Source organism: Sebastes fasciatus, chromosome 16, assembly GCF_043250625.1.
Source record: "Sebastes fasciatus isolate fSebFas1 chromosome 16, fSebFas1.pri, whole genome shotgun sequence".
NCBI lineage: Eukaryota > Metazoa > Chordata > Actinopteri > Perciformes > Sebastidae > Sebastes > Sebastes fasciatus.
This window is the reverse complement of record NC_133810.1, coordinates 20,459,045-20,483,927: the sequence shown is the minus strand read 5'-3', so window position 1 is coordinate 20,483,927 and position 24,883 is coordinate 20,459,045. Positions and strand designations below refer to the sequence as shown.

At 38.0% G+C, this 24,883-nt stretch overlaps 2 protein-coding genes across 4 annotated transcripts; both read right to left on the bottom strand.

Annotated features, from left to right (window-relative positions):
- Positions 1-27: 27 nt before the first annotated feature.
- cct8 (chaperonin containing TCP1, subunit 8 (theta)) lies at positions 28-12,258 on the bottom strand. 2 transcript variants are annotated; one of them, XM_074610152.1, is made up of 16 exons: positions 12,051-12,258; positions 11,422-11,512; positions 11,220-11,299; positions 10,977-11,126; positions 9,542-9,722; positions 9,363-9,424; positions 9,144-9,281; positions 7,538-7,716; positions 6,539-6,605; positions 6,349-6,436; positions 6,133-6,248; positions 5,394-5,465; positions 5,083-5,247; positions 3,994-4,113; positions 3,394-3,525; positions 28-317 (listed from the first exon to the last, which is right to left on the bottom strand). In XM_074610152.1, the coding sequence occupies exons 1-15, from the start codon at positions 12,108-12,110 to the stop codon at positions 3,418-3,420; spliced, it is 1,677 nt and encodes a 558-aa protein (XP_074466253.1). In that variant the 5' UTR covers positions 12,111-12,258; the 3' UTR covers positions 28-317; positions 3,394-3,417. The 2 variants fall into 2 exon arrangements, with proteins under 2 accessions (XP_074466253.1, XP_074466255.1); XM_074610154.1 differs by lacking the exon at positions 3,394-3,525 and having other exon boundaries at positions 12,051-12,255.
- Positions 12,259-13,669: 1,411 nt separating this feature from the next.
- pimreg (PICALM interacting mitotic regulator) lies at positions 13,670-22,131 on the bottom strand. 2 transcript variants are annotated; one of them, XM_074610157.1, is made up of 6 exons: positions 21,913-22,131; positions 19,969-20,298; positions 19,511-19,818; positions 19,302-19,397; positions 18,555-18,593; positions 14,860-14,998 (listed from the first exon to the last, which is right to left on the bottom strand). In XM_074610157.1, exons 2-5 carry the CDS (start codon positions 20,281-20,283, stop codon positions 18,563-18,565), a joined length of 750 nt encoding a protein of 249 aa, XP_074466258.1. In that variant the 5' UTR covers positions 20,284-20,298; positions 21,913-22,131; the 3' UTR covers positions 14,860-14,998; positions 18,555-18,562. The 2 variants fall into 2 exon arrangements, with proteins under 2 accessions (XP_074466257.1, XP_074466258.1); XM_074610156.1 differs by lacking the exon at positions 18,555-18,593 and having other exon boundaries at positions 13,670-14,998.
- Between the last annotated feature and the right edge of the window lie 2,752 nt (positions 22,132-24,883).

The following is a 24,883-nucleotide window of genomic DNA, read 5'->3' as shown; positions in this document are numbered from 1 at the left end:
ATTAAAAACACAATCCAAACCAAGACATGACAGCCCAAGTGCCTTTTATTTGGGACGAAGAACAAATAAAGCAAACAGTGCCATCCATACATTTTACTTTCACATTTTTTAACCAATGTGTGGTAATTTCTACAAAATAAACCAAACTGTTGAGCTTTAAATAAACAAGTAAAAAAGGTTTTGTCAATCCGTGTGGGAGCATTCAGGGTTGCAGGAGCGTCAGCTGGAGCTGAACGGCATCAGATTCAGTCGTCCTCATCGAAGTCCTTCCTGCCTTGGGGAGGTTTGGGTCCCCCTGCTGGTTTAGCCATGATGATCTGAAAGGACAAAAGTCAATCAGTCCTTTCTGGATGGAAAATCAAGAGCTCAAAACCGAGATCCACACAGCAGGCTGTAGGCTCTGAGGCAGGTTATTCAACCAAAACATACCTGTTAGACAGTAGTTAGCAGGGGAAAAAAACTCAAATACATATTAAAATCCTTTGCTCATGTGCTCAAATAATGACTCTGGGCTATATTTTCAAAGTAAAAGAGCCAAATTAATTCCCTACCGATAGCACGGAGGGTCATGAAATGATGAAACATATATGAGCTCATATGGGCATACGTTTGCTGAAAGAGAAAATGTGCTACAATAGAAAAATGCAACTGATGCTTTTCAGACAAAAGAAAGTAATAATAAAAAAAAAAAAAGATGAAATCTGCATCCTGTTAGTTTCAGTCATAGATATAAAACAGTAGATGTGACATGTTCTAATGACTTCCAGTATGGAACCATATGGCAGCCATCTTACCTGGGTCCAGTTTTAAACTTACTGTAATTTGAACCTAAGGCTTATGTTGTCCTTATAATCCTTGTATTTTTCTACCAATACTGTTTTTTATTCTAAGTAAAGAGTGTAAGACAACTGTGTGTCTAGAATGAACCAAAAACACAGATTTTGGTTGAATTTTGATTATCATAACTCAGCAGAGAACAAATCATGCTTTCCATCATGAAGATAATCTCATAATTATGCATTTATATTGCAGACAATGATTTAATTTAAAAAATGTTGTCTAAACTTAATATTATCTTCTTGTTTTTAACATGTTGTTTACTTTATGTTTATGTTATGGTAATATTAATTAATTTCTTATAACATTAACATTATTAAACATTACTTGTGAGCAAAGTAAGGGATAATGTACAACGAGCCGGTCATTGTTGTGACATAAACCCTGACGGGGCGATGCTGCACGCGAAGCGGAGGAGTCTTGCAGCGCCCTGAAGGGGTTTATTTCACAAAAATGACCGTCTATCCCGCTTATTACACGGCTACTTGCATAAGAAAATCAATAATTTGACACAAAAACGGTCTGCTGGAGTCCGCCTTCAGAACTGCACCCATAGCAACGGTCTGTTATACATAGTAACGGTCCGTTATACATAGCAACGGTCTGCTATAAAGAAATATCAGACCGTTGAACGCCGTGATTGTCCAATCAGAATCAAGTATTCAACAAAGCCGTGAAATAAATTAATCTATTCTATACTGACGTGTGGAAAGTGATGCATGCCTCCCTGGGGCCTCATGTATAAACGGTGCGTACGTACTAAAATGTTGCGTACGCTGTGTTTCACGCTCACGCCGGGATGTATAAAAATCAACGTGACGTGAGAATGTGCGGACCGTGCCGCAAACTCTAGACCAGTCGTGAGAATGTGCGGGCCGTCTTCCAAACTCTGTCATCTGGCAGTGTCAAACTACAAAGTCCTGAAACTCGCTAAATGTGTAAAAATAATTTTTCCACTCAACTTACTGAGCTTTATTTATGATGTGGGATCAAAAAAAACAACCCACATATTTCTTAACTAGTTTGCGCATAAAGTTTAACATCAGAGAGGCACAACAAAAACACATTTAAACTAATTTCCCAGAGATGGCATGACTTAACCACCGTGCCAAAAACAACATCGCGTGCTGCACAATGTGGCAAACCACCGTGGTGAGCCTGTGTCCCCTGGAGCTACAGATGGATGAACCGGACCCTGGCACACCTAACAATGAGCCAAATGCAGCAGCTATACGGCGCCGTTTGGATGAGATACACAGAATGTAAAGCAACGAGGTGAGTTGAGACAAACATTTTTTTTTAACAAGGTCTTTTAATATATGACTTATCCCACCATCATTCATTCTTTTTAATTCGTTGCATATATATATATTATCCTTCATTGTATTGACAATCTCTCTCTGTGACTCCAGCACAGCGTATAGTATATATTTAGTGAGGACGCGGCCAGACCGGCGCCCCTCAGCAGCCGAGGCACGGGGCGCAGCTGACCGTGCGCCTTCGGAAGCCTTCGGGAGCGCACGGTCAGCTGCTGTGGAGACGTTGCGTTTGTTACCGATTCCTGATGAAAGACCATCAAATAAAATATGTTTTCTAGCTTCCACCTCAGTAACAAACACTTCAATTTCACACTCTGTGAAATTCTTCTTTTTTGTTCCTTTTCCAGCGTGATTTGCCGTTGTTATATGGACAATAAGTGACAGCATGGCGCGTGTTTATAGTCATTTGCATAGTTATTAATGGGAGGAGACAAGGCGGACCAAGTGGCACGTGCAGCTGCGCTCAATTTCACGTCAAATGGGATGTATAAAGGAAAGGTGCGCAGGAACAGGCGTACGCATGGTTTTATACATGTGAACATTTCTGTGCGTACGTACTTTTCCAATTTTGTGAGTACGCCATCTTCCAGTGTGAAAGCTGCGCAGTCTTTTATACATGAGGCCCCTGGTCTCTTTGGTTCTTTTGGTGAACAGCTGATAACCAGTTGCTGTACAATTTTAAACAATACCCAAGGGTAAGATGGCAGATGATTATCCCATTAGTTATGACGTAATGTCACATCTACTGTTTTATATCTATTGTTTCATCGCTGGGACTTATCACAGCACTTCAGGAATCATCATCAACTGAAGTTGGCATAAATAATCTCTGCTGGTAACAGAGGAAGTGGGCTGACATCTAGAGACTCCAGGTTCATTTTCTGATGAAGTAGAATGGCTTCACAGTGATTGGAGGAAAATGCCCCACATCTCATTTACAACATTTTAAAATTCTGCACTTGCCTGAGGACGTCCACTGCAATGAAAAGAGTTCATGAATGCATGCAGCATGCTATCAAACCATCCGTTTTGTGCAGACTCAAAGTGATTTAGTTTAAAACACACGAGAAGTGGCTGAATGCTGCAGCTACGCAACAATCCTTTGCATTGTGTGCATCACACCCGGTGTTAGTAGTGACAGGCAAAAGAACAAACATTTCACAAATTCAGTGTCCTGTGAGCGAGTGAGTACATCTGTTTGAGTCAAAAACACACGCACACACATTCCAAGACCTACTGAGGAAAGGCGTGTGTACGCCCTCTAATGGTGAGTTTCAAAATTATCAGGCGCTTCGTCCCAATCGTCCTTGTCCCAGTGGCCTCTCTGCTTGGGAGACCTGGGTCCCCCTGCAGCCTTAGCCATGATGATCTGCATCGCACATATATACACACACTGATGTCAACTATCTGGAGACTATTAATTCACGTAGGCCTTCCCAATAACACTTCACCTACTGAATTTAAGAACATCCTTAGCTTTCACAATTCACTTTGGTCTGTTGCGTGTTTGCTAAAAACTACAGTGTACAGCTGTTGTAGTAAATTATTTAGCCTTTTTACAAAGTGAAAGTTAAATATGACTCGTAATTCAAAAGACTTGGGTCGTCGTGAGGAATGAATGGGCTTTGGGCTGAGTTCCACAGTAGTGAAGTCAGAAAGACACTTTGTTGTTTTTCATACAATTTGTTGACAATAAGAAAAAATAAAATAATGCTTGCCTGGTCGTTAAGGAACATTGGATGTGAATGATTTGGAACTTGAACATAAAACATTTCCTTTTTTGCGGCTGCTAATGATTATGTGTGTGTTGCAAGTATTTGTGAGTTTCTGTACGCACCTGGTCAACTCTCAGCACTGTGATGGCAGCGTTGGTAGCCAGTTTGACGCCCCAGTATTTGACCAGGTACGGCTCCAGAATGCCGGCTTCAAGCATGTCCTTCACAGCGGGGCCTTCTCCCTAAAGACAACATCACATCCACACTATCAGTCATCAGAACCAAACAGATACATGTAGCTCTACACATCCAACAATAAATTGCTCTGCATTCAGGAAAACTGAGAGGTAGTATGATTTTTTTTTTGTATTTGCACGCATTTTTTAACTCAAGTAGCCACAAGCTAAATGTGCATGATCGAGCATAACAGGCTACATGGAAAGTTAAATGACATTATGGACTCTTAACTTTATTTTAAATGCCTCCGTAACAGCATTTAAAAAACATTATCTGAAGGATATTCTGTGCAATATGGCAACATGTGAAATTATGATTTTCATTTTAAATTTTTCAATATTTTTTCCAGTGTTAACGACATTTTTTCCAGGACTAAGACGAGGCGATGACGAGACGGCACCAGATTAAACACTAATGGCGACGATATCAAAGATGCAATATCGTTGACATAAAAAGACTAGACTAAAATGTAGTTTAAAAACTTTACCACAATCTCTCTATTTTGTCACTTCCACCATCTCTTCCGCTCTCTCTCTCTGTCTCAAACACATACACACACAATGCACTGCGGTGGCGCTCAGTCCGTCTCTGTCCTTCTTGTGTCACACCTCAGTCCTGACAATTGTGCCACTATGATGCATAAAGTTGGCGGTTTGAGGGTCGGGTCAGGTTCGGGTAGTTGACGCATATTTTTACATGCTGGGTGGGCGGATTGGCTCTCATAACATACCGGTGGGGGCGACTGAACCGTGCATCATTAATGAGCGCAGTCAGGTAAAACATTTTGACTAAAATCGATGGTGACTAAAACTGGACATAAACATTTTGAGTTGTCGTCGACTAAAACTATGAAGGATAAAAATGACTAAAATGTGACTAACACTAATCAGCATTTTCATCTTAACACTAAATCTAAAATAGCTGCCAAAATTAATACTGATTTGTTCTGAACCTTCTCATGTACACATACACACCTCAATGTCGAAGCCCATGTTTTTGTTTCCCTCGTGATGTGCAGAGTACAGTTTAGAGATGAGCTCACTGCCCTTCACACCAGAGTTCTCAGCCAGCGCTCGTGGAAAAGCCTCGAAGGCTTCACCGAACTTCTTAATGGCATACTGCTCCAGACCCGGGCAGGACTACAGAGAGAGGGAATAAAAGGTCAAGTTTCTGCAAATCATCGGCCATTGATGCAGTAAAGACAAAAAGGGACAAACCAAGAGGAGAGGCATTACTCTGAAGTTTAACCTGGTGCACATCTGTTTATTTGCTCAAATCTGCATACCTCTCCATATGAGGTGATCTGTTTAGCCAACTCAATCTCAGTTGCTCCTGCTCCAGGTACCAGTCGCTTGTCCTAGAGATGGTGAAGGACACAGAAAACTGTAGCTGTTGTGCAGGTCAAGCCGTAAATGAAAAAAACATTTACGGGTTCAGCTTAAACTCTAAGGCATAAAATACAACAAATACATATATAGAAATCAGATTAATTCAATTATATTCACCAGAAATATAAAACATTACATATATATATAAATTATAAATAATGCTTGACAATGACCGATATATTTGACTTCAGGACATCTCTGACTACATACATGTTGAAAATCTAATTTTGACTGTATTAATTTAGATATTTTCCCAAGTAAAAGTCCTTAGATGTGTAAGATTCAACTTTTTCCCATGGTCTAGTGTTAAAAAAGTTAAAAGATCGCAATAAATCGTAAGTAAAGGGATAGTATCAAATATGGAGATAGATGTATCGTCCCCACCCTATAAAATAAGTTAATAAATATTCACTTTGACTGTTGAGATTTGTTGATACTTATTGAAAATCAATTTGTGTGATGAAATGGCCAACAACTTTAAATAATTACTCCTTGAGAGAAATACGAGGAGATACTCTTCAATGTGGCATATTTATCTTTTCTGTGAACATTTTTTTTCTTGGCAGATTCTTTAATTTATATTTCTTAATACTTAAGCTAGAAAAAATCCTACAGCGGTTTATTGTGTTGACTTACCCTGACCAGAACCTTGAAGGTGTTGACTCCATCATCTACAGCCCTCTCAATGTCATCCATCAGGTTGTCAGTGGAGCCTCTGATCACCACCGTTGAGATGATACCGTCCTCTTTCTCTGTTTAAAACAATCGAGACCAAACAATAATGTGAGCCTAAAACTCACATGGAGCAAAGATACGGTTTAAAATGTGAGGCTGGAGCAAAGAAAGATTTACCGTGTTTGAAGACCACCACCTGAGTGTCCCCCACCTCTGTCAGGTACACGTTGTCACAGTGACCCATCTCCTCTGGAGTTGGAGCAGTCTAAGAAAGCAGAAACACATCATTATACATGATATACAGTAATGGTGCATTTTATTATGGTTCATACACCTGATCTGATGATCTGAACAAAACTTCACTCACCATCCTGGGCAATGCTACAGCTCCCACAGTCTTGCATAACCTCCTGAGGTCCCACTTGGAGTTAAGTCTGATGGGGAAAGGAGGAGGATTTAAGACTGTGATAAGGGGTATAATACCATAAAGGCTTTGCAATACCCCTACATTAATACAGGCATCTCTCATCTGCCCCAATGTGCTTTTGGTTGAAGTAAGGCTGTAAATCAATTAAAATACTTAATCATGATTAAGCACAAATTTATTATCGTTCAAAATGTACCTTAAAAAGGGAGATTTGTCATGTATTTAATGCTCTTATCAACATGGGAGTGGGCAAATATGCTTGGTTATGCAAATGTATGTATATATTTATTACTGGAAATCAATTAACACAAAACAATGACAAATATTGTCCAGAAACCCTCACAGGTACTGTATTTAGCATAAAAAAATATGCTCAAATCATAACATGGGAAACTCAAGCCCAACAGGAAACAACAGCTGTCAGTTTTTCAGTGTGCTGACTTGACTATGACTTGCCCCAAACTGCATGTGATTATCATAAAGTGGGCATGTCTGTAAAGAGGAGACTCGAGGGTACCCATAGAACCCATTTTCATTCATATATCTAGAGGTCAGAGGTCAAGGGACCCCTTTGAAAATGGCCATGCCAGTTTTCCTCACCAGAATTTAGCTTTGGAGTGTTATTTAACCTCCTTCGCAACAAGCTAGTATGGTTGGTACCAATTGATTCCTTCGGTTTTCTAGTTTCATATGATGCCAGTATCTTCTCTCTAGTTTTAAAACTGACCCCACTGCAACCTAAAAATCGCAAGTTGCCTTAATGCGTTAAAGTAATTAGTGAAAACAAATTTGCGTTAACTCGTTATTATCACGTTAACTTTGACAGCCCTAGTTTGAAGACATTTTCATGAACGGTTTCATTTTGAAGGAGAAAACTGATGTCGTACTAGCTCCCATCACTATCAAGGATTGGATTGTCAGATATCATCTAGGTCTTACCTGACCACCATGAGCTTGTACTTGTTGGCGTAGTGCAGCGCTATGTCAGCCACTTTCCCCCCAGTTACCACCAAGTTGGCACCAGCCTCCTTGATGGCTTTCACCTGAGCCTCCATCATATCCTCCTCTCCCTTACTGAAGTCCATCAGCTCCTTTGCATTATTTATCAGCACTGTGCCCTATGAGACAAATGAGACTATTGTTAGCACCCAAGAACATTCATAGGGCCAGCGGGACTTTATAAACCCCTGACAACCATTTTTCACAGCAGACATTTGAACTCATCATAGCCGGAAAAGCACAGGTGTTACTTCTAACATTCATGATGGCTTTGTTCTACTCAAGTGTCCCAGTAAGTCATGATGGTGTGACAGTGAGCCAGCATGAACAGTACCAGGACCCTGAAACTGAAGCTGCTAAATTATTATACATCATTATATTATTATGTAATATGACATGCCAAAATATCTTCTGCGAAAAGAATTCCAGATCATATAGCCAATGCCTAGATGACTATCTTGAGTATTGGGTATAATGGAGCAGCTGTATAGCCTGGCACTTATCAATCCAAACTCCATTCAGAAAACAAGCAATTTAAAAGTTGTTTGCTTGTCATCTTGCGGACAGACTTGACAAAGCATGAATTCAGATTTTTTTTACAAATCAGCATTATTATATAGTTATTTCGGCATATTTTTGTTCTGTTTATTGCAATCACAGCACAATCTGTTTATTTGAGGTTCATACCACAGTAGCTTCGTGTGGCTTGCTAGATACAGCCAGTGCAATGGCGCTGTATATGATTACAGCTCGTCGCCGGGTGATGTTATGAACCCAGTCATGACGGCATTTGGTTTTCCAACATATCTGGGACTTCCAAAACATGTACAAAGCAGCAACCGTGGTTATTTCTTCCATGGTTGATGGTTGAAAGAAAAGTTGTTGTGATCTATGGAGACAAGCTCCTTCTCTCTGGCGCGTCTAGTGTGAATGACCAAAAATGATAATGGCGGTCCAACTTGTGCAAGTAAAGCGGGATGAAAATTTGCTTCGCTCTTGGTCTGAACACAGCTTTAGAGCAGTGTCTCCCAAACTTAACGCATAACGCAATTCACAAATGGGCCTTAGAAATCTAGAAATCGTGAGAAGAGCAAATTTGAACGTAAGTGAACATTCTTGACCATTTTTACTGCCATTTCCTCATCGTCTATTATTTTGAATAGGTAAACCAGCCATCTTGAAGAGATATACATTTGATAAATCACAACTTTGTTTTATGAGTTAACACTAATTTTTTACTCTCATCAGTAAAACAAGTGCACTAGCCTTTCATATTAGATTCAATGTTATAAGGACATTCATTCATTCATTTAGGCTCCCTCATGTGACACAAAGGTGTACTGCAGATATAAATGTTAAAAGACGTTGAAAGAAATTCTGCAAATTTATTTGGCAACCCTAATAAAATCTCCTGTGACCGACCTGTGGGTCCTGACCCAGTCTTTGGGAATGACTGTTAGAGCATAAAATTTAAGCTCAATTATTTTTTGTTCTTGTGGGTCAGATTTTTTCTAAAGCATCAAAGAGAGACAGAAGTATTCATTACCTTGGTCTCTGTCACCATGCAGTCAAATGGGCAGGAGAAGACGGCAATCTTGGCATCTTTTACTGATGTCACATCTCCCTCTGCTTCCTTTTTAAAAACCATGCCATGTAGCACGGAGGACGCGGTCACTCCACAACCCTGAAAACACCAGACATGAACTCAGAGGCAAACAACACACACACACACAAACAGACAAAATATATGGACAACACTGCTTACCAAAATCTTGCATACTCTGACGTTATCAACATTGAAATTGCCGGACTCTGGGAAGATGGACACTGTAGCAAAACCAGTAAAGAAAAGAAAGTCAGAGAAACAATACTACCATACAGTTAATTATCTTTGACAGCTGACAGCCCTAGTTTGGTTTATCCAAGTCTGGATTGCGGACTCACCACAGGCCTCTGCAATGAGGTTGGCAAGGAAGTCTTCGTTGCCGTACTGTTTACTCATGACTGCTGTGCGGATAAGAGATGTCGCCTCTTTAACATCATGGAGGTTCTCGGCTGAGGAACATACGCAGTCTGACATGATCTCCAGAGTCTTTTTACACGCTTTGTCATAGCCTTCAATCACCTATGTCAAAGAGGAAAGAAGACACTGAACAAATGTAGCAATTCATTTCTTTGAGGTGCAAAAAAATGATGTTTTGCAGACTATTATATCGATATCTCTGAACAAACAATAAATCTGTGCAATATTAATACACTTAATGTGAAATACATTTGACTGTGCAATATAGCCTTTGATGCAATATATACCTCAAGTGCAACTACCTTTGTTTACATTTTATTTATTACATATACCCTACCTATTTTACAAGAGCAATTACCTGTTTACATTACATACATTTACCTATTTTATTCCTCTAGTGTAATACCTCTGTTTATATTTATTTATTACATCTATTTTACCTGTTTTATTTGCTTTATAACTGTGTGTTTTACCTGTTATATGTTTTACCTGCCTCGTTTAGTCTTGTCAAGTATTTGTTTTAAAGCACTGACCAGAAGTGGCAACTGTGAATCTCATATTTAATACGATGAAAATAAAGCTTTCTATTCCATCAGCTCTAAAAAGTGTTTTTCTTTGATGTTACTCAACACACCAACAAAAACATGAACAGGGTTCTCCAGGAAAACAGAAACAAAAACATCTTTCCTCAGAAGACAAACGTGTCTGCCCACATTATATCCCTTACCAATATGTTTTTGTAACTGCAAAGAAGAAAGTCAATACTAGTGATTCTATCTAGGGATGCACCGATCCAACTTTTTTTAGTGACGATACTGATAGCGGTACCTGGGCTTTGGGTATTGGCCGATACCGAGTACTGATTCGATACCAGTGTTTCATTAATAAGCTGTATGCCTCACTGTGTGGAAGTGATTTAGATCATTCTTTTATGTGTAAGCCAACATCAGATTTCACTTAAATATTGCTTTCCTTACAAATAAATACATATATAACAAATTTAGGGAAGTGTTATCTATTATCAAAATAATACATCGTACACCAGCAACTTGGTAAAAAAATCTTCAAAATTAACAGGAATTACAATTCAAGTGTAAACATTTTTATTGCAGCAAAAAAAATGTCAAAACTTAAAACAGGAATTAAAATAAACATTGAATTGAATTAAATAGATCGGTCACATTGTCACCGATACCCGATCCAGCTATTTGAGTCAATATCGGCCCGATATCCTGTCCCGCATTGGTGCATCCCTACTTCTATCACAAGACCCTGCCATTATATCATCACATAATCTACACAGGACAACATGTATGATGATGATGATGATCCGTGACTAAATTTTTTTTTTTTTACCTCTGACACTGACAGGCCCATCCTGAGCAGCTCTTCAGCCAGCTCCAGCAGAGCTCCAGCAAACACCAGGACAAAGTTTGTACCGTCTCCAACCTCCTGCTCTTGCATGTGGGATGCCATTACAATCATTTTGGCAGCTGGATGCTGCACCTATAAAAACAAAATGACATTCTTGGATTGAGCTAAATTCCCTGATTTATAAATCATCTCTTTATGCAGTATGTTGGACACGAATTTCCTCACCTCAAGCTCTCTGAGGATCGTTGCGGCATCATTGGTGACAAACAGCTTCTCCAAGTGGTTGATGACCATTTTGTTCATACCTGAAAAGGCAACAACGTCATAGTTTAGCCATCACTGATTTTTGTTGTCTTACCAAACCAATATACGGTTGAATATGTCAAAACATAATACAAATATATCTTAGTGTTGGAGTAGAGTTTACCGTTTGGCCCATAGGCGGTGCGTGTGGTCTGAGAAAGCTCCTTACATGCTCTGATGTTACGAAAGACTGCCTCCTCAAGCCCTGAATAGTGCTACATCACAGAACAGAAGGTGAATTACATGGCATTAGTGTACATGTAAGACAAACAGTTACTGGCATATTGAGAAGATTTTAATGGATCTATGAACATTATCCTGGGAATGTGAGCTGTAATCAATATGTGTGGACAATAAGCAACTCGTACAACCCCACCAACAGATGTAAGATGAGTTCAAGCTAACCCAAAAGAGGAAGCACCAGCATCTCTGAGCAGCCGAGGTGACAAAGTCTGAGAGTTAACGTTAGCTAAACGCTTACTGGGTGTGACTGCTGCCTGACAGACGGTTATCACTACAGCTCCATATACAGCATGTTATAGTGCTAGAGAGGACGGGTGAAAAGAAACAGCCCTTTGTCCATCACAGCAGCTCCGGGTTCAGCAGCTACGGGCGGCCTGGCTTCCTTCTAGAACTCTCCCACATGACGCAGTATGAGCATGCTAACTCAGCGGCTAACGCTAGCTAGCATGCTAGCTCTCAACCATACACTCAAAGCTACCAAACTACTCGAACAAACGGATTTAACCTCACCTTGGCGCCATCCTTCAACATTTGGGCAAAGCCCGGAGCTTTGGGAACGTGAAGAGCCATTTAGTGATGTTTAGCAGCCCCGGTATCTTGGAGCAGGTAGCCGCAGCGTGGATTCAGCTCTGGGTACAAAGCCGGAGAGACAGAGGAGGAGCAACTTCAGCGAGGCGTGGGACTGAAGACGAGAGACAACGAGGGACAAACTGAGCGATTCTCGTTTCACCTGCTGTGACTACAACACGCATCTGGGGGGAAACTGTTGTCTTTATAGTTTAATGGCTACATAGAAAAACACGTCAGACATGTTAGATTTACCTTATATATTACCTTTAAAGGAACTAAAAGATACTATGTTAAAATACTTAGAAATTCACTAAAAGACAAAGTACATAGGAATTATCTTCAAAATACAGAAAGAAACATTTACATTTTTGTAGTTTTTTTTCACTTTGAAGCTATTTTTCACACTGTTGGGTGGTTTAATCTAAAACAATGCATCATGTTTTATAAACTGTTCCTGTGTTTCTTTAAAAAGAGTATTATAGAAGAGTAGGTATATGTCTACAGTATCATATAAATCTGAAATGTAGCTGTCTAGTAAATGCAATAGAATAAAGCATAGGAAATACCCAAGTAAAGTACAGGTACCTCAAAATTGTTATACAGTGTTTGGTAAATATAATAATAATAATAATTATATATATATATACATATATATATATATATAATTGGGATTATCATGCGATTAATCATCATTTCATTTATTTTATTAATAATTGATTTATAAATACAGTATGTCAATCGTTTAAAATATTTAATCGAGATTAATTGCATGATTGTCCATAGTTAATAGTGATTAATCACACATTTTTTATCTGTTCAAAATGTACCTTAAAGGGAAATTTGTCAAATATTTAATACTTTATTTACTTTAATACTTATCAACATGGGAGTGGGCAAATCTGCTGCTTTATGCAAATGTATGTATATATTTATTATTGGAAATCAATTTCCAACACAAAACAATGACAAATATTGTCCAGAAACCCTCACAGGTACTGTATTTATCATAAAATGAATGTATGGGATTATCATAAAGTGAGCATTTCTGTAAAGGGGAGACTCATGGGTACCCATAGAACCCATTTTCAAGGGACCCCTTTGAAAATGGCCATGGCAGTTTTTCCTCGCCAAAATGTAGCATAAGTTTGGAGCGTTATTTAACCTCCTTCGTGACAAGATAGTTTTATATACCAGTATTTTCACTCTAGCTTCACCTCTGAAAGATCGATTGCATCAATGTGTTAAAGAAAATCAGTATACATATTTTTTTTCTAAATATACTTTATTGATCAGCTTACTCTACATATGAATAACATTTTTTTTCAGTTGTTGCCCAGTTTAAAAATTATGTTGAGCCAAAGGATGTGTTGTAAATATATTCATTGAAATTTAAACAATAACTGAAAAATATGGGAACAGTAATAAAAAAAGCAAAGAGCTAAAATAATCCCACCCCATCACATTATTTCACCCAATTTCGAAATCCTTACTAAAAAAGTAAATAGTCCTCTAATGTCACGCTGCATAGTTTCTAAATTACAGTATATCAAATTGTGAAGTTTCTTTTTGAGTGGATATTGAATCTTCGCCAAGTTTACCTTTGACGACTGAATCAGATGTGAAGAGGATTAAGTTCTAGCAGTACACTAATAATATCAAAAAAATACTTTTGGGTTATTGAAGCTTACAGGTTTTATTGTTTAATTTTTTTTTTCCACATTTAGGCACAACATCTCCCTTTCTCTCATTACTGCAGAAAATGGTACCAATGTATATAAATGGCAGAGAGAGGAAGTGTTTTGCTTCGTTTAAGGTTGTTTGTTCTAAAGTCCCAACACTAATAACCTGCAGGATATGGCTCTATAACATCATCATCATCATCAAGTAATGAGTCATTACATCTTCCCCCATTCAAATTATTTATGTGTACAGTATTGATACATGAATCATCCACAGGCCATTAAAAGTGCCAACCTCAGCCTCAAGGAAAGATATGAAAAAAAAAAATGCCTAAGCTATTTATATAAAAACATCCCCTTTGATAGAAAATACACTTTACAATTTGGCATAATCAAATGACATTTTAAAAAAGGAATAACAAATGTTAGTAACATTATTGCATACGTTTAAAGTAGAGGAGTAGAAGTAGGAGAGTTTTATGTCGTGATTTTCCTTTTTATATATACACTTTTAATGAGCGTTGTTGAAGGGTACCGGAGACCCAAGATTTTCATTGCCAATGACTGCTTGCTGTAATTGTTGTGCATATGACAAATAAAGAAACTTGAGGAAAATGCATCTCCCCTTTGTCAGAAAATTTAGTGTTAGTTCTGCAGATACAATTTTGGTCTTGTGCGTACATTTTAGAAACTAGCAAAAGGTTTCAATGCAGAGAGTGACAATACAAACTACGATATTAGTATCTTGAAAATGTAACTTAGACATTTGGTTGTAGCAGCTATGACGACAGGTACATACACCACAATACAGAAATCCCTTTCGTAGCTACAATGAGGATATTTTACCCACAACCAGCTAACCTGAGACATGTAAACACACAATTACTTGAATGTTGCCAACTACACACAACATAGATAAAAAAAAAAGAACACAAGCTGCCATGTAACAGTCTCCCAGTATCATCATGTCAATTAACAGTAATAACAATGATAAACGGAAAAATGGCTACAAAAAGGTCCTGTGTTTTACATACAAACATGCTTGTAGTTCAGTTGGGTTTGCGAATAGTGTTCACAGCCGTGTGGGCCCAACCTCCCAGTGTGTTTGAGAGGTTCGTGGCGCGACATCTGAGGTTTGAGCGACTGAGTTTACCGCTGGGGTCCAACTTTCTCATTACCGCTCCTCCAGAACGTTCCCTTGTACTGGTCCTGCAGAGAGAGGGAACAACAATTACTGCAGAAAGCATAAACAAAAGGAGAGTGAGGAATGAAAGTGACCACAGGTAACATGTACAATTTTTTTTAAGAAGTGTAGGCTATTATAGTAAAAAATAAGTATTTAGTGCTTGGGAAAATATAACTAGTTACTTGCCACTACTTGATATACCATTACAATATTCCATACATACATACATACATATATATATATATATATATATTATATATACACATACATATATATATATATATATATATATATACATACATATATATATACACATATATATATATATATATACATATATATATATACATATATATACATACATATATATATATATACATATATATATATATACATATATATACATACATATATATATATATATATATATATATACACATACATATATATATACACATATATATATATATATACATATATACATATATATATATACATATATATACATATATATATATATACATATATATATATATATATATATATATATATACATATATATATATATATATATACATATATATACATACATATATACATATATATATATATATACACATATATATATATATATATATATATATATGTATATGTATATATATATATGTGTATATATATATATATGTATGTATGTATGTATGGAATATTGTAATGGTGTAATGTGTGTATATATATATATATACACATATATATATATACATATATACATATATATATATACATATATATATATACATATATATATATACATATATATATATACATATATATGTGTATACATATATATATATATATACACGTATATCTGCACGCACACACGCGCGCGCACACACAGTCAAAGTTAAGGCGATAATGCATTAGCACAAATTTGTTTTAACGCCACTAATTTCTTTAGAGGGACTGTTTGTAACTTCTTACACGTATAAGCACCAAAACCGCAAAGTTATATCTAGCGAAGCCCGTCTTGCAAAACAGTGTTAACTCTTCCTGCCTCAGCCCCTCGACCGCGATCAGAAGACACAGGGGAGACCGTAGCCTTGGTCTCCAGGGCCGGAGTCTCTGCTGTACTCTGCTCCTCTGCCTGCCTGCCTTCACTCACACACCGCGCTCGTTCTCACTCGCTCTCTCGCTCCACCTCTCACGTGCATGCGCTCACATTACACACTGCAGAAGAGTTAGTTTAGCTCTGAGAATATCTAGTGAATGTACAGTGGAAGTTTGTGCAGAAATAAATGCTACATCTCCTCCAGACCAACAGAGGTTTCCTGTGTCTTTTGAAGTGACGGGGCTCCGGAGAGAGTAACGTTATCGTCCGACCAAAACTCCGGTGTCTCCGCTGTTCCCTCCGACCACGGTCAAGAGGCTGAAGCAGGAAAAGCCAACACTAGGATCAGCATTGATTCTGCCAAGCAGGTGAAATATAGATTGATATTGTGGTTTTAGCTGACGTGTGTCGCCTCACTGTTTTGACCGATGTTCGTTCAAGTCTATGTAGAGCTAGCACAAGAGTGAGCAACAGGACGATGAATTTCGTTGACTTAACGGCCACAGGTGTTGCTGTTAACAAGCGATTTCTGATTCTTACTTTAACGCAACGTGTGATTTTTAAGGTTGTAGTGGGCTCAGTTTTAAAGCTAGAGTTATGGTACTGGTATCATTTGAAATTAGAAAAACTTAAGGAATCCATTAGTACCAACCATGGAATACTAGTCGTGAAGGAGGTTAAAGAACACTCCAAACTTATGCTACATTTTGGCGAGGAAAAACTGGCATGGCCATTTTCAAAGGGGTCCCTTGACCTCTGATCTCAAGATACTGTATGTGAATGAAAATGGGTTCTATGGGTACCCACGAGTCTCCCCTTTACAGAAATGCCCACTTTATGATAATCACATGCAGTTTGGGGCAAGTCATAGTCAAGTCAGCACACTGAAAAACTGACAGCTGTTGTTGCCTGTTGGGCTTGAGTTTGCCATGTTATGATTTGAGCATATTTTTTATGCTAAATGTAGTACCTGCGAGGGTTTTCTGGACAATATTTTTCATTGTTTTGTGTTGTTAATTGATTTCCAATAGTAAATACATACATTTGCATAAAGAAAGCATATATTTATTCCGCTGCCATATTAATAAGAGTATTAAATACTTGACAAATCTCACTTTAAGGTACATTTTGAACAGATAAAAAAATGTGTGATTAATTTGCGATAAAATCTTACATATTTTAATCGATTGACAGACTTGTTTTTTTAAGACTGCGCTAAAGCCAACGAGAAATGGAAAATTGAACTAAATTAATAATTTACTTTGGACTACACTTTGGTTGAGGAAAGATGCTATATTATTATTTCCGAAATGAGAAAATGAAAGCAATTGTTGACCTATCAGGAGACAACATTTCTCAACAGTGCATCTAAAAACAACACTTTTAAGACTTCTAAAACAGTGAAAGATATATCCGTATTAAAGTCCATTTATGACCTTGAATTTGGATAGACTAGCAGATACCTGGTAGGAGAAAGTATTTAAGAACTGATGAGATGACAGAGAACGAGTCAATTGCCCAATCCCAATGTCCCCCCTAAGGCCTTAAGCCCCGACTCCTCAGGGACTTGACTGATGTCACCTGGTAAATGGTTGAGTGTGAGAGGCTGCATGGGCTTGAAATGGTATAAATACGAATAGGACATATCACGTTACCTTGACGAGGCCAATTGTGGGTTTTCCTTTTTCTTTTTTTACTGCCTACTTGAACGTCTTCCAGGCTTTTGACTTACCAGATGTGAGGTAATAAATTTACTTGTTTTTGTCAAACTTCAATAAGCAAAATGAAAGGAAATGGTTGATGAATAAACCAGGTGTGTTTATTACTCTGATTTCATGCGTTTTTATGTACCATTTTAAATCCTTAATGTTGAGGTTTCTGGGTAAATTTAAATATGCCTGGCTGAACACCCATGTCCCGTTTTCCTTGTTTATCATTTTTTTACGCCTCTGGGCTTCCCCTGGTAATTGTGGTACCCCTGTGTTAACACGTTACAATGCTATGTATTGTGGGTAATTAACTCTGCAGAAATGTGGAAAGTGTTCATAAAGGGCTCAAAATGTCTGCAAGAGAGCCCCCAAGGACTTGACGATTTGACAGTGGGACAGCCCTAAACCCTCACAGACTTTGCCTCAAAGTGAGCGAAAACAAAGAAAAAGTGAGTGTGACATTGGGATTGGGCCAATATGTAAAGTAAAGAGTAGTAAAGGAGAGAGGAAGAAGTGTTAGTCTGGTAGAGAATAAGAGCATCCTTTGCTTCGACAATGTGAGTCATTCATCAGTCATAAAAGAGAGGCTTTTCATTGCAGCAGGTCAGAGACTTTCACAATTTCATACAGTGGTCCATGCATCGAAATACAGACACCAGGCTAGCTCTGCCATGCGCTTTCATGTCACAAAATTAGTTACACTCAGAGTATGTTTCCACAACTCAGCTGGTTTTAGAAGCATAATGTTTATATATTTGGATTTACCTTCTTCCCTACTCCACAATTAGGGAATAGTTGAACTGCCTGTTGTAGGAGGAAAACAAACTTGTGTTTAAATTTCCAAATGACGAGCCTTTCATACAGTGAGGAAAGCCGTTGGTAATGCACATCGATAACAGTCAAGGTCTCGGTCCATGTGCCTTTGTGTTTTTCACAGTGTATCTCATTCATTATGGGCTGGTCGAGACCAGGATTCAACATTTTTGAATGTCAACACAGGAAGTGATGCAAACACACTCCAAGCTCTCTCAAGTACATTTTTTGTCATTTCATCTGGCTCCAATTCCCACACCCATACTCTCTCCCCCTGCTGTCACCCCCTCACTCCCTCCTCATCCGAATACCAGAAACAGTCCCAGTTTCAAATCTAGCCGGGAAGAATGTGTGTGGGGGGAGGGGAAGGAAGTCTGTGCTGGGATTCTTCAGGAGGGAGAGTGAAGAGGGGGATCATGCATCTCTGTGGTCTCCTCTATACAGAATATGTATGAATAAAAGGACCAATGGCTTCCTCGAATACACACAACACTCTCATACACCTACAACACACACATGCTTTCATTCACATGTACAGAAATTACATTTCATCCACCTTCAAACCACAAAAAACTAATAAAAACACTCAAAATGCAAACAACACTTCTGACTAATACTAAAATTAAAGAACAGAGATATTGAAGTTCACAAGACGCCAGGTGATCAATACGTTAAATACTCAAAATGAAGATGCTTTACCCTTTGTCTCTGCCAATTATGTCGTCAAACGCCCTGGACAAATGTTTTAGCCTCCTGATCCCACTGGACACCGACTCCAAATCTCGGTCAAACTTTCTGTTAAGGCAGAGAAACAAACACTCAGAGCAGAGAAACCTACAGAAAACAAAAGCAGCAAACAAAGAATAAAATCTGAAGAACAAGGTCTGAATGAATAACAGAAGACTCACATCCTCTGGTTCTGTGTGTTGGGGGAGGCAAATGGACTTCGTAACGCAGCCATCCGGACCAGCTGCCTCCTGCCTCCTCCTGTTTTCACCCCTCGTACGCCAGCCTCAGGAGTCCTTCTTCCTCTAGAGCCTGGGGTACGTCCCGGTGTAGCCGCTGATCTGGGGGTGTGTCTGGGTGTTGCGGCTCGGCCAGGCGTACGTCTTGGGGTGCGAGAAGTTGATGCACCAGCTTCTTCCCCATCACATGGCCGACCCGGGGTCACTACCAAACACTCCTCACGTGCAAACTCTCTGGTCCTCTGCAGCCTCTGGGTAAGGGGGAAAATGACACAAGGGAGGAGAGAAATGAAGAGGGAACAAATTAGCACACAATTTGCTTGATCATCATACATTTATATCATAAACTGAATTAACAAGGGATGTACATAGGTTTTGGACTGAAAATCATACTAATCTACCTGATAAACTCCAGTGATGGAGTTCCGAGCACTGCGAGTAAGTTTGCGGACTGTGTTGGGCTTTGGCTGCTCCTTCTGGGTTTCCCAAGTTGGATTTTCTGGAAGAGAATTGGTCTGGACAGAACGCAGCGGGAGCCGCTTGCGCAGAGACATGCGCAGAGAGTTAATTGAAGACGAAGACGAAGAGCGAAGCTTGCGGAAACGGTCAGGGGCTTCTGGGGAGCTCTCTGCATCATCAGACTCATCCAGGACTGTATGTGCCCGCCACACTCCCACCACAGCTTTACCCACTCCATCCATCATTGAAGACGCCATGCTGACTGAGCTTTCCTGGAAAAGGGGAGTGGAGGTATAACAGAACAGCAGAGTGTGTATTATAATAAAACATATTTAATACCAGATTTTATAATAACTGTTTCAAGTACTTTACACAGGTGTGAGGAAAATGACAATGTGCTGGACAATTACTCCAGATCTCCAGACAAACATTCAGTTACAGCAGATCTGAAACTACTTTGATAATTAATCATTTATCAAGCAAAAATTACTCAAATGTCAGGTTTTGCGGCTTCTCTCCCTTTAGATGTTATTACTGTTTATGTTATTTTTATGTAAATCCAATAATTGAGTTTTGGATTGTTGGTGAGACCAAACAAGCTATTTTGAAAACTTCACGCTCAGCTCTTAGAAATTATGATGTTGTATTTCATGAATCAATAGATTAGTCAAGGATGACAATATTTGGTAGCTGCAGATATAAATACAGGGCCGGCTTAAGGCATATAGGCAGTTGCCTAGGGTGCCACCTTCTGTGGGGTGCTGGTCGCCCTCTAAAAAAAATTAATAAGTAAAATTTTCTGCATTGAAGTAACAAATTCACAAATAAATAAATACACTTTTCACCCCTTTAACTCACTTTCTCACGCTGTTTCGCATGCCGGGCCACACTTATTTGTTAATAAAAGTGTAAATTGTAGTGAAACTGACTAAACACTTTTAAGCCAACAATATCAGGGCCCAATTGTTTATTCATATTATAATAAATACAGTTATTTATGAAAATAAAAATATTTTTGTCTTAAAAACATTATGATGTCTGATGGGTGTTGCGGTGTGTGGGTCAGGGTTCTGGAAGGGTTGAACCCTAAACCTACGGGCTCCAAATCCGAATTTCGCCTAGGGCACCAAAAGGGCTAGAGTCGGCCCTGCATAAATAGGACAGATAACCCCAATACAGGATATAATTCAAATAAAATAACTTAATTAAAGTTCACTTACAATAACATTCAATATAAAACAATGTAATGAGTCACATTAGGTATCATAGAAGTAAATAAAAGAGACATTAGCAGATATTAAGACAGAGATAAAGAAAACTCTTCAAAATCTTGAGGTAACAAAAGTGTAATTGGAATTTTAAGAAATTACTGCACAATTATCTATTACTGACCAGAAAGAGCGAAAAATGTTGATGAACAAAGGACGGGAAATGCCCCGTAACAACCCGTACAATCAGTCAGCAGTTCATCGTGTCAGTGAAAGTTTCGTGGCTATTGTTTGATTTCTAGCTTTGCAGACTGCCCTCCTCCTCGGATTGCCTTCTAACCAAGTAACGTTAGGGCTCCATCCAAAACACAGCCAGAGGAGCAAATAACAGCGATTTAGCACTTACTCGTCAAATGGGAAGATAATGAAGTTGCACACTCGTCACACGTCTTCAAGTAGCTAGTACCGTTACCAATAAAAGATAAAGGACCAGTGATTCCAATTCATAAACTAGTACCGTTACCAATAAAAGACCAGTGTTCGCCAAAGCACCGTTAGCTTATCTGCAGTAACAACGTTAGCTGATGTTAACACCTCAGTTTTTACTAAATAAAGTCTACGTTAAATACCTCGAGTTGAATATCAGCTATCCGACCGTCTACCGTACCGATAGCTTACCTCAAAGTAGCAGTTGTGAGAACCGTCTGCTTCAGCCTTCAGTCTGCTGCTGTTGTTTCTTTCTTCGACTGTTTGAATTTGGCGGTGGACCGCGGACCGCAGACCGCACGCAGACCCACATCACCACGCCCTTCACGCAAAGCCCCCTGAATGACGTAAACACGTTACGTCTCGGCGTAATGAAAGAGGACACAGGGGTCTTGAGCAGTGGAGCTGCGGTGGTGCGTTGCTCAATTTCGGCAAGTGCAGACTGCGCATGTGTATTACCCATATAATATGATGCGATGATGACGTATGATATGTCCTCTTGTCACCCTCTTTGACTGGTTGGACATCTATGAGATACTGAAATCCAAAAAGAAATGGTCGTCTGGAGGTATTAAGTTTTGAATAAAAATCGTTGAATAAATCTTTCAAGGTGAAATGGTTACTTAATTTGATTAAGGAAAAACAAAACATTTAATGGAATACCTTCCCTAAATAAGTATTTAACTTAGTGGGTGGAGTTTGATTTTTACAAAAAATGTATTACAAAATTGACAATTACCTGTAAAATTAGCAAATTTCCATAAACAAGCTCTACTGGCCTGGAAACTGATCTACAAACATAATTTTTTCATCAACTACTTACTGCATTTGGAATAACAAGAATATTCAATATCAAAATTAATCATTATATTATGGAAAATGGGTCGACAAGGGCATCGTATTGGTAAAACAACTTCTTAATGCTGATGAGCAGTTACTCGCATATAATGAATTCCCTTTTAAATTTAGATTAGCAGTTACTCCAAAAGAGTACGCAGTGGTGTTTGATGAGGAGTGTGCTGCAACTTCTTAGAGGTACAAGGGAGATTTCAATGATCGATCCCTTTAATAGTGGTATATTCCTTGGAGAAGTCGACATTACCAAGAATAAATGCTCTAATAAATACATTAGAGATTGCATACAAGCTGTAACTCTGCCTCTAGCTAGATTCTTTTGGGCTTCGCTTTATGGAGAAATTGGCAGAAAATTTGCCTAGCTGGGGACAAATTTTGCCTTAGTATTAGAGATAAAGAAGTTTCCTTTAAAATGTTGCATCGTATATATCCAGAAAAAAAGACATTAGAGAGATTTAGAATTGATATTAAGTATTCTTGTACTTTCTGTGAACTAGAAGAAACAATATGACATTTGTTTTATCAATGTGGGAATATTTTGGGTGATGATGAACATTGTTTAAGAAGGAAAACTGGGCAAACTATTCAATTTCAGGATAAAGACATTTTTATATGTTTTGGAGGTAATGAGAAGGAAAACGATTTTATGTTCTTTGTACAATTAATTTTATTTTTGGGAAAATTCTCCATTCACATACCTAATTTTGAATATTTTTATCAAGAACTGCGACAATATGGCACCACGATAGGAAACATTAAAAATAAGAAGGCAATTAAAACGAATTATGGGTTCGATGAATTTGTTATGGACCGATTTCCATTACTTTTTCTTTATATATATATATGTATTTTTTTAATTGTTATTTATTTTACTTTATTTTTCTACTTTATAAATGTACCCCTGTGAGCAGTTTTTTAAATGTATACTGTTAATGTACTTAAATTTGTACTTATATTTAAAAAAATATAATTATTAAAAAAGATTGAATTTTAAACGGAAAAAAAGATACTGAAATCAATGTGCTTGAAAGATTAAGAAATAAGTTAGAAGTAATACTAAGTTTTTTTGTCTTGAATCTTATTTTGAAGATCAAGTTATATATCCATAAATGTAAATGGCCACGAAGAAAACCAACATACATCAGTTCAAGACTGAGATGATGAGACATTACTTTGACATTATAAGGAAAATAATATTTGACAGCCATCAATACTATGATCATCTACAATGCCTTGACATGGTTTTAGTTTCTATGTATCCATATAAAATTGAGATTTGTCTTAGTTTGCTGATTCATTGCATACATTTCTGAAATTAAAATTATAAAAATCCCTGCAGATTATCATCACTATCATCATCACCACCATGTCACAACCTTTCTCAAATATATCTCCAGCATTGGGAGATCCATTGTAATTTTTTTGGAGTTACAATCTAATGCAATCCAATGCAACAGTCCAGTAATAAAGCTTATCTTTATGAGGTTTATAATGTTCAACTTTTATTGACTTGGTGTGAGACGCTGATTTGTTACTAAAACATATGTAGTTGATTCAACTTGGTAAGGTTTCAGTCCAATTATTGTTGTTGTATTGTATTATTGTAGATTGAGAAGTGTTTCTAATATTTTGTCCACCTCGTTTACACACATAAGGAAGACAGAAAATGATAAACACATCTCAATATAACAGAGCCTCAATGTAATGCTATCGATATTTTATTGAATTTATATTGATATGTAGGATTGAAATATTCAATATCAATGGAATTACCTGGTTAAAGGTTAAAATAAATGAATACCAATGATAAATACACAATCTGTCCTGGTGGACCGTGCAGTCTATTGACATTGACAGAACAAGGACAGGTCACTAAATACTGATGCTCATTTGTTATTTGTCAGACACTGTGAGGCTTGTCTTTTTGTCTTTATTTGCACATTTACACAAGAATCTCATTATCAGGGACTGGAAGGGCTTGAAGTAAAGTGACCAGCAGATGTCACTACAGACCTGCATGTTAAAGCACCGGTGCTTTGAGATCTGTCACCTATTTAGTTTTAGTCTATTGCGATTTAATAAAGGCATCAACAAGCCCGTGTTTACACTTTTAATATATTTTTTTCTGTAAAACAATTTGTGATTAACCTCGGTTTTGCAAAAACTATTTTATACATGTCAATTAGCAATTAAACCAGAGCTTTGTGCAACATTCACATTCTCATTTTAGCATGTAATAAGCACATTAGCATGAGACCTCTGAGAATTTCCCAAAAGGGATCAATTAGACCTTACATTATTACTGACT

Coding starts and splice junctions, on each gene's coding strand:
- pimreg (XM_074610156.1), bottom strand. CDS start 20,283: ATGGCGTCTTCAATGATGGATGGAGTGGGTAAAGCTGTGGTGGGAGTG. Junction 19,819..19,968: donor CCATCACTGGAGTTTATCAG/GTAGATTAGTAT, acceptor CCCCTTACCCAG/AGGCTGCAGAGGACCAGAGA. Junction 14,999..19,301: donor ATAATTGGCAGAGACAAAGG/GTAAAGCATCTT, acceptor CTCTCTCTGCAG/GACCAGTACAAGGGAACGTT.
- cct8 (XM_074610152.1), bottom strand. CDS start 12,110: ATGGCTCTTCACGTTCCCAAAGCTCCGGGCTTTGCCCAAATGTTGAAG. Junction 9,723..10,976: donor TGGGCCTGTCAGTGTCAGAG/GTAAAAAAAAAA, acceptor TCTTTGACATAG/GTGATTGAAGGCTATGACAA. Junction 3,526..3,993: donor CAGTGCTGAGAGTTGACCAG/GTGCGTACAGAA, acceptor TGTGCGATGCAG/ATCATCATGGCTAAGGCTGC.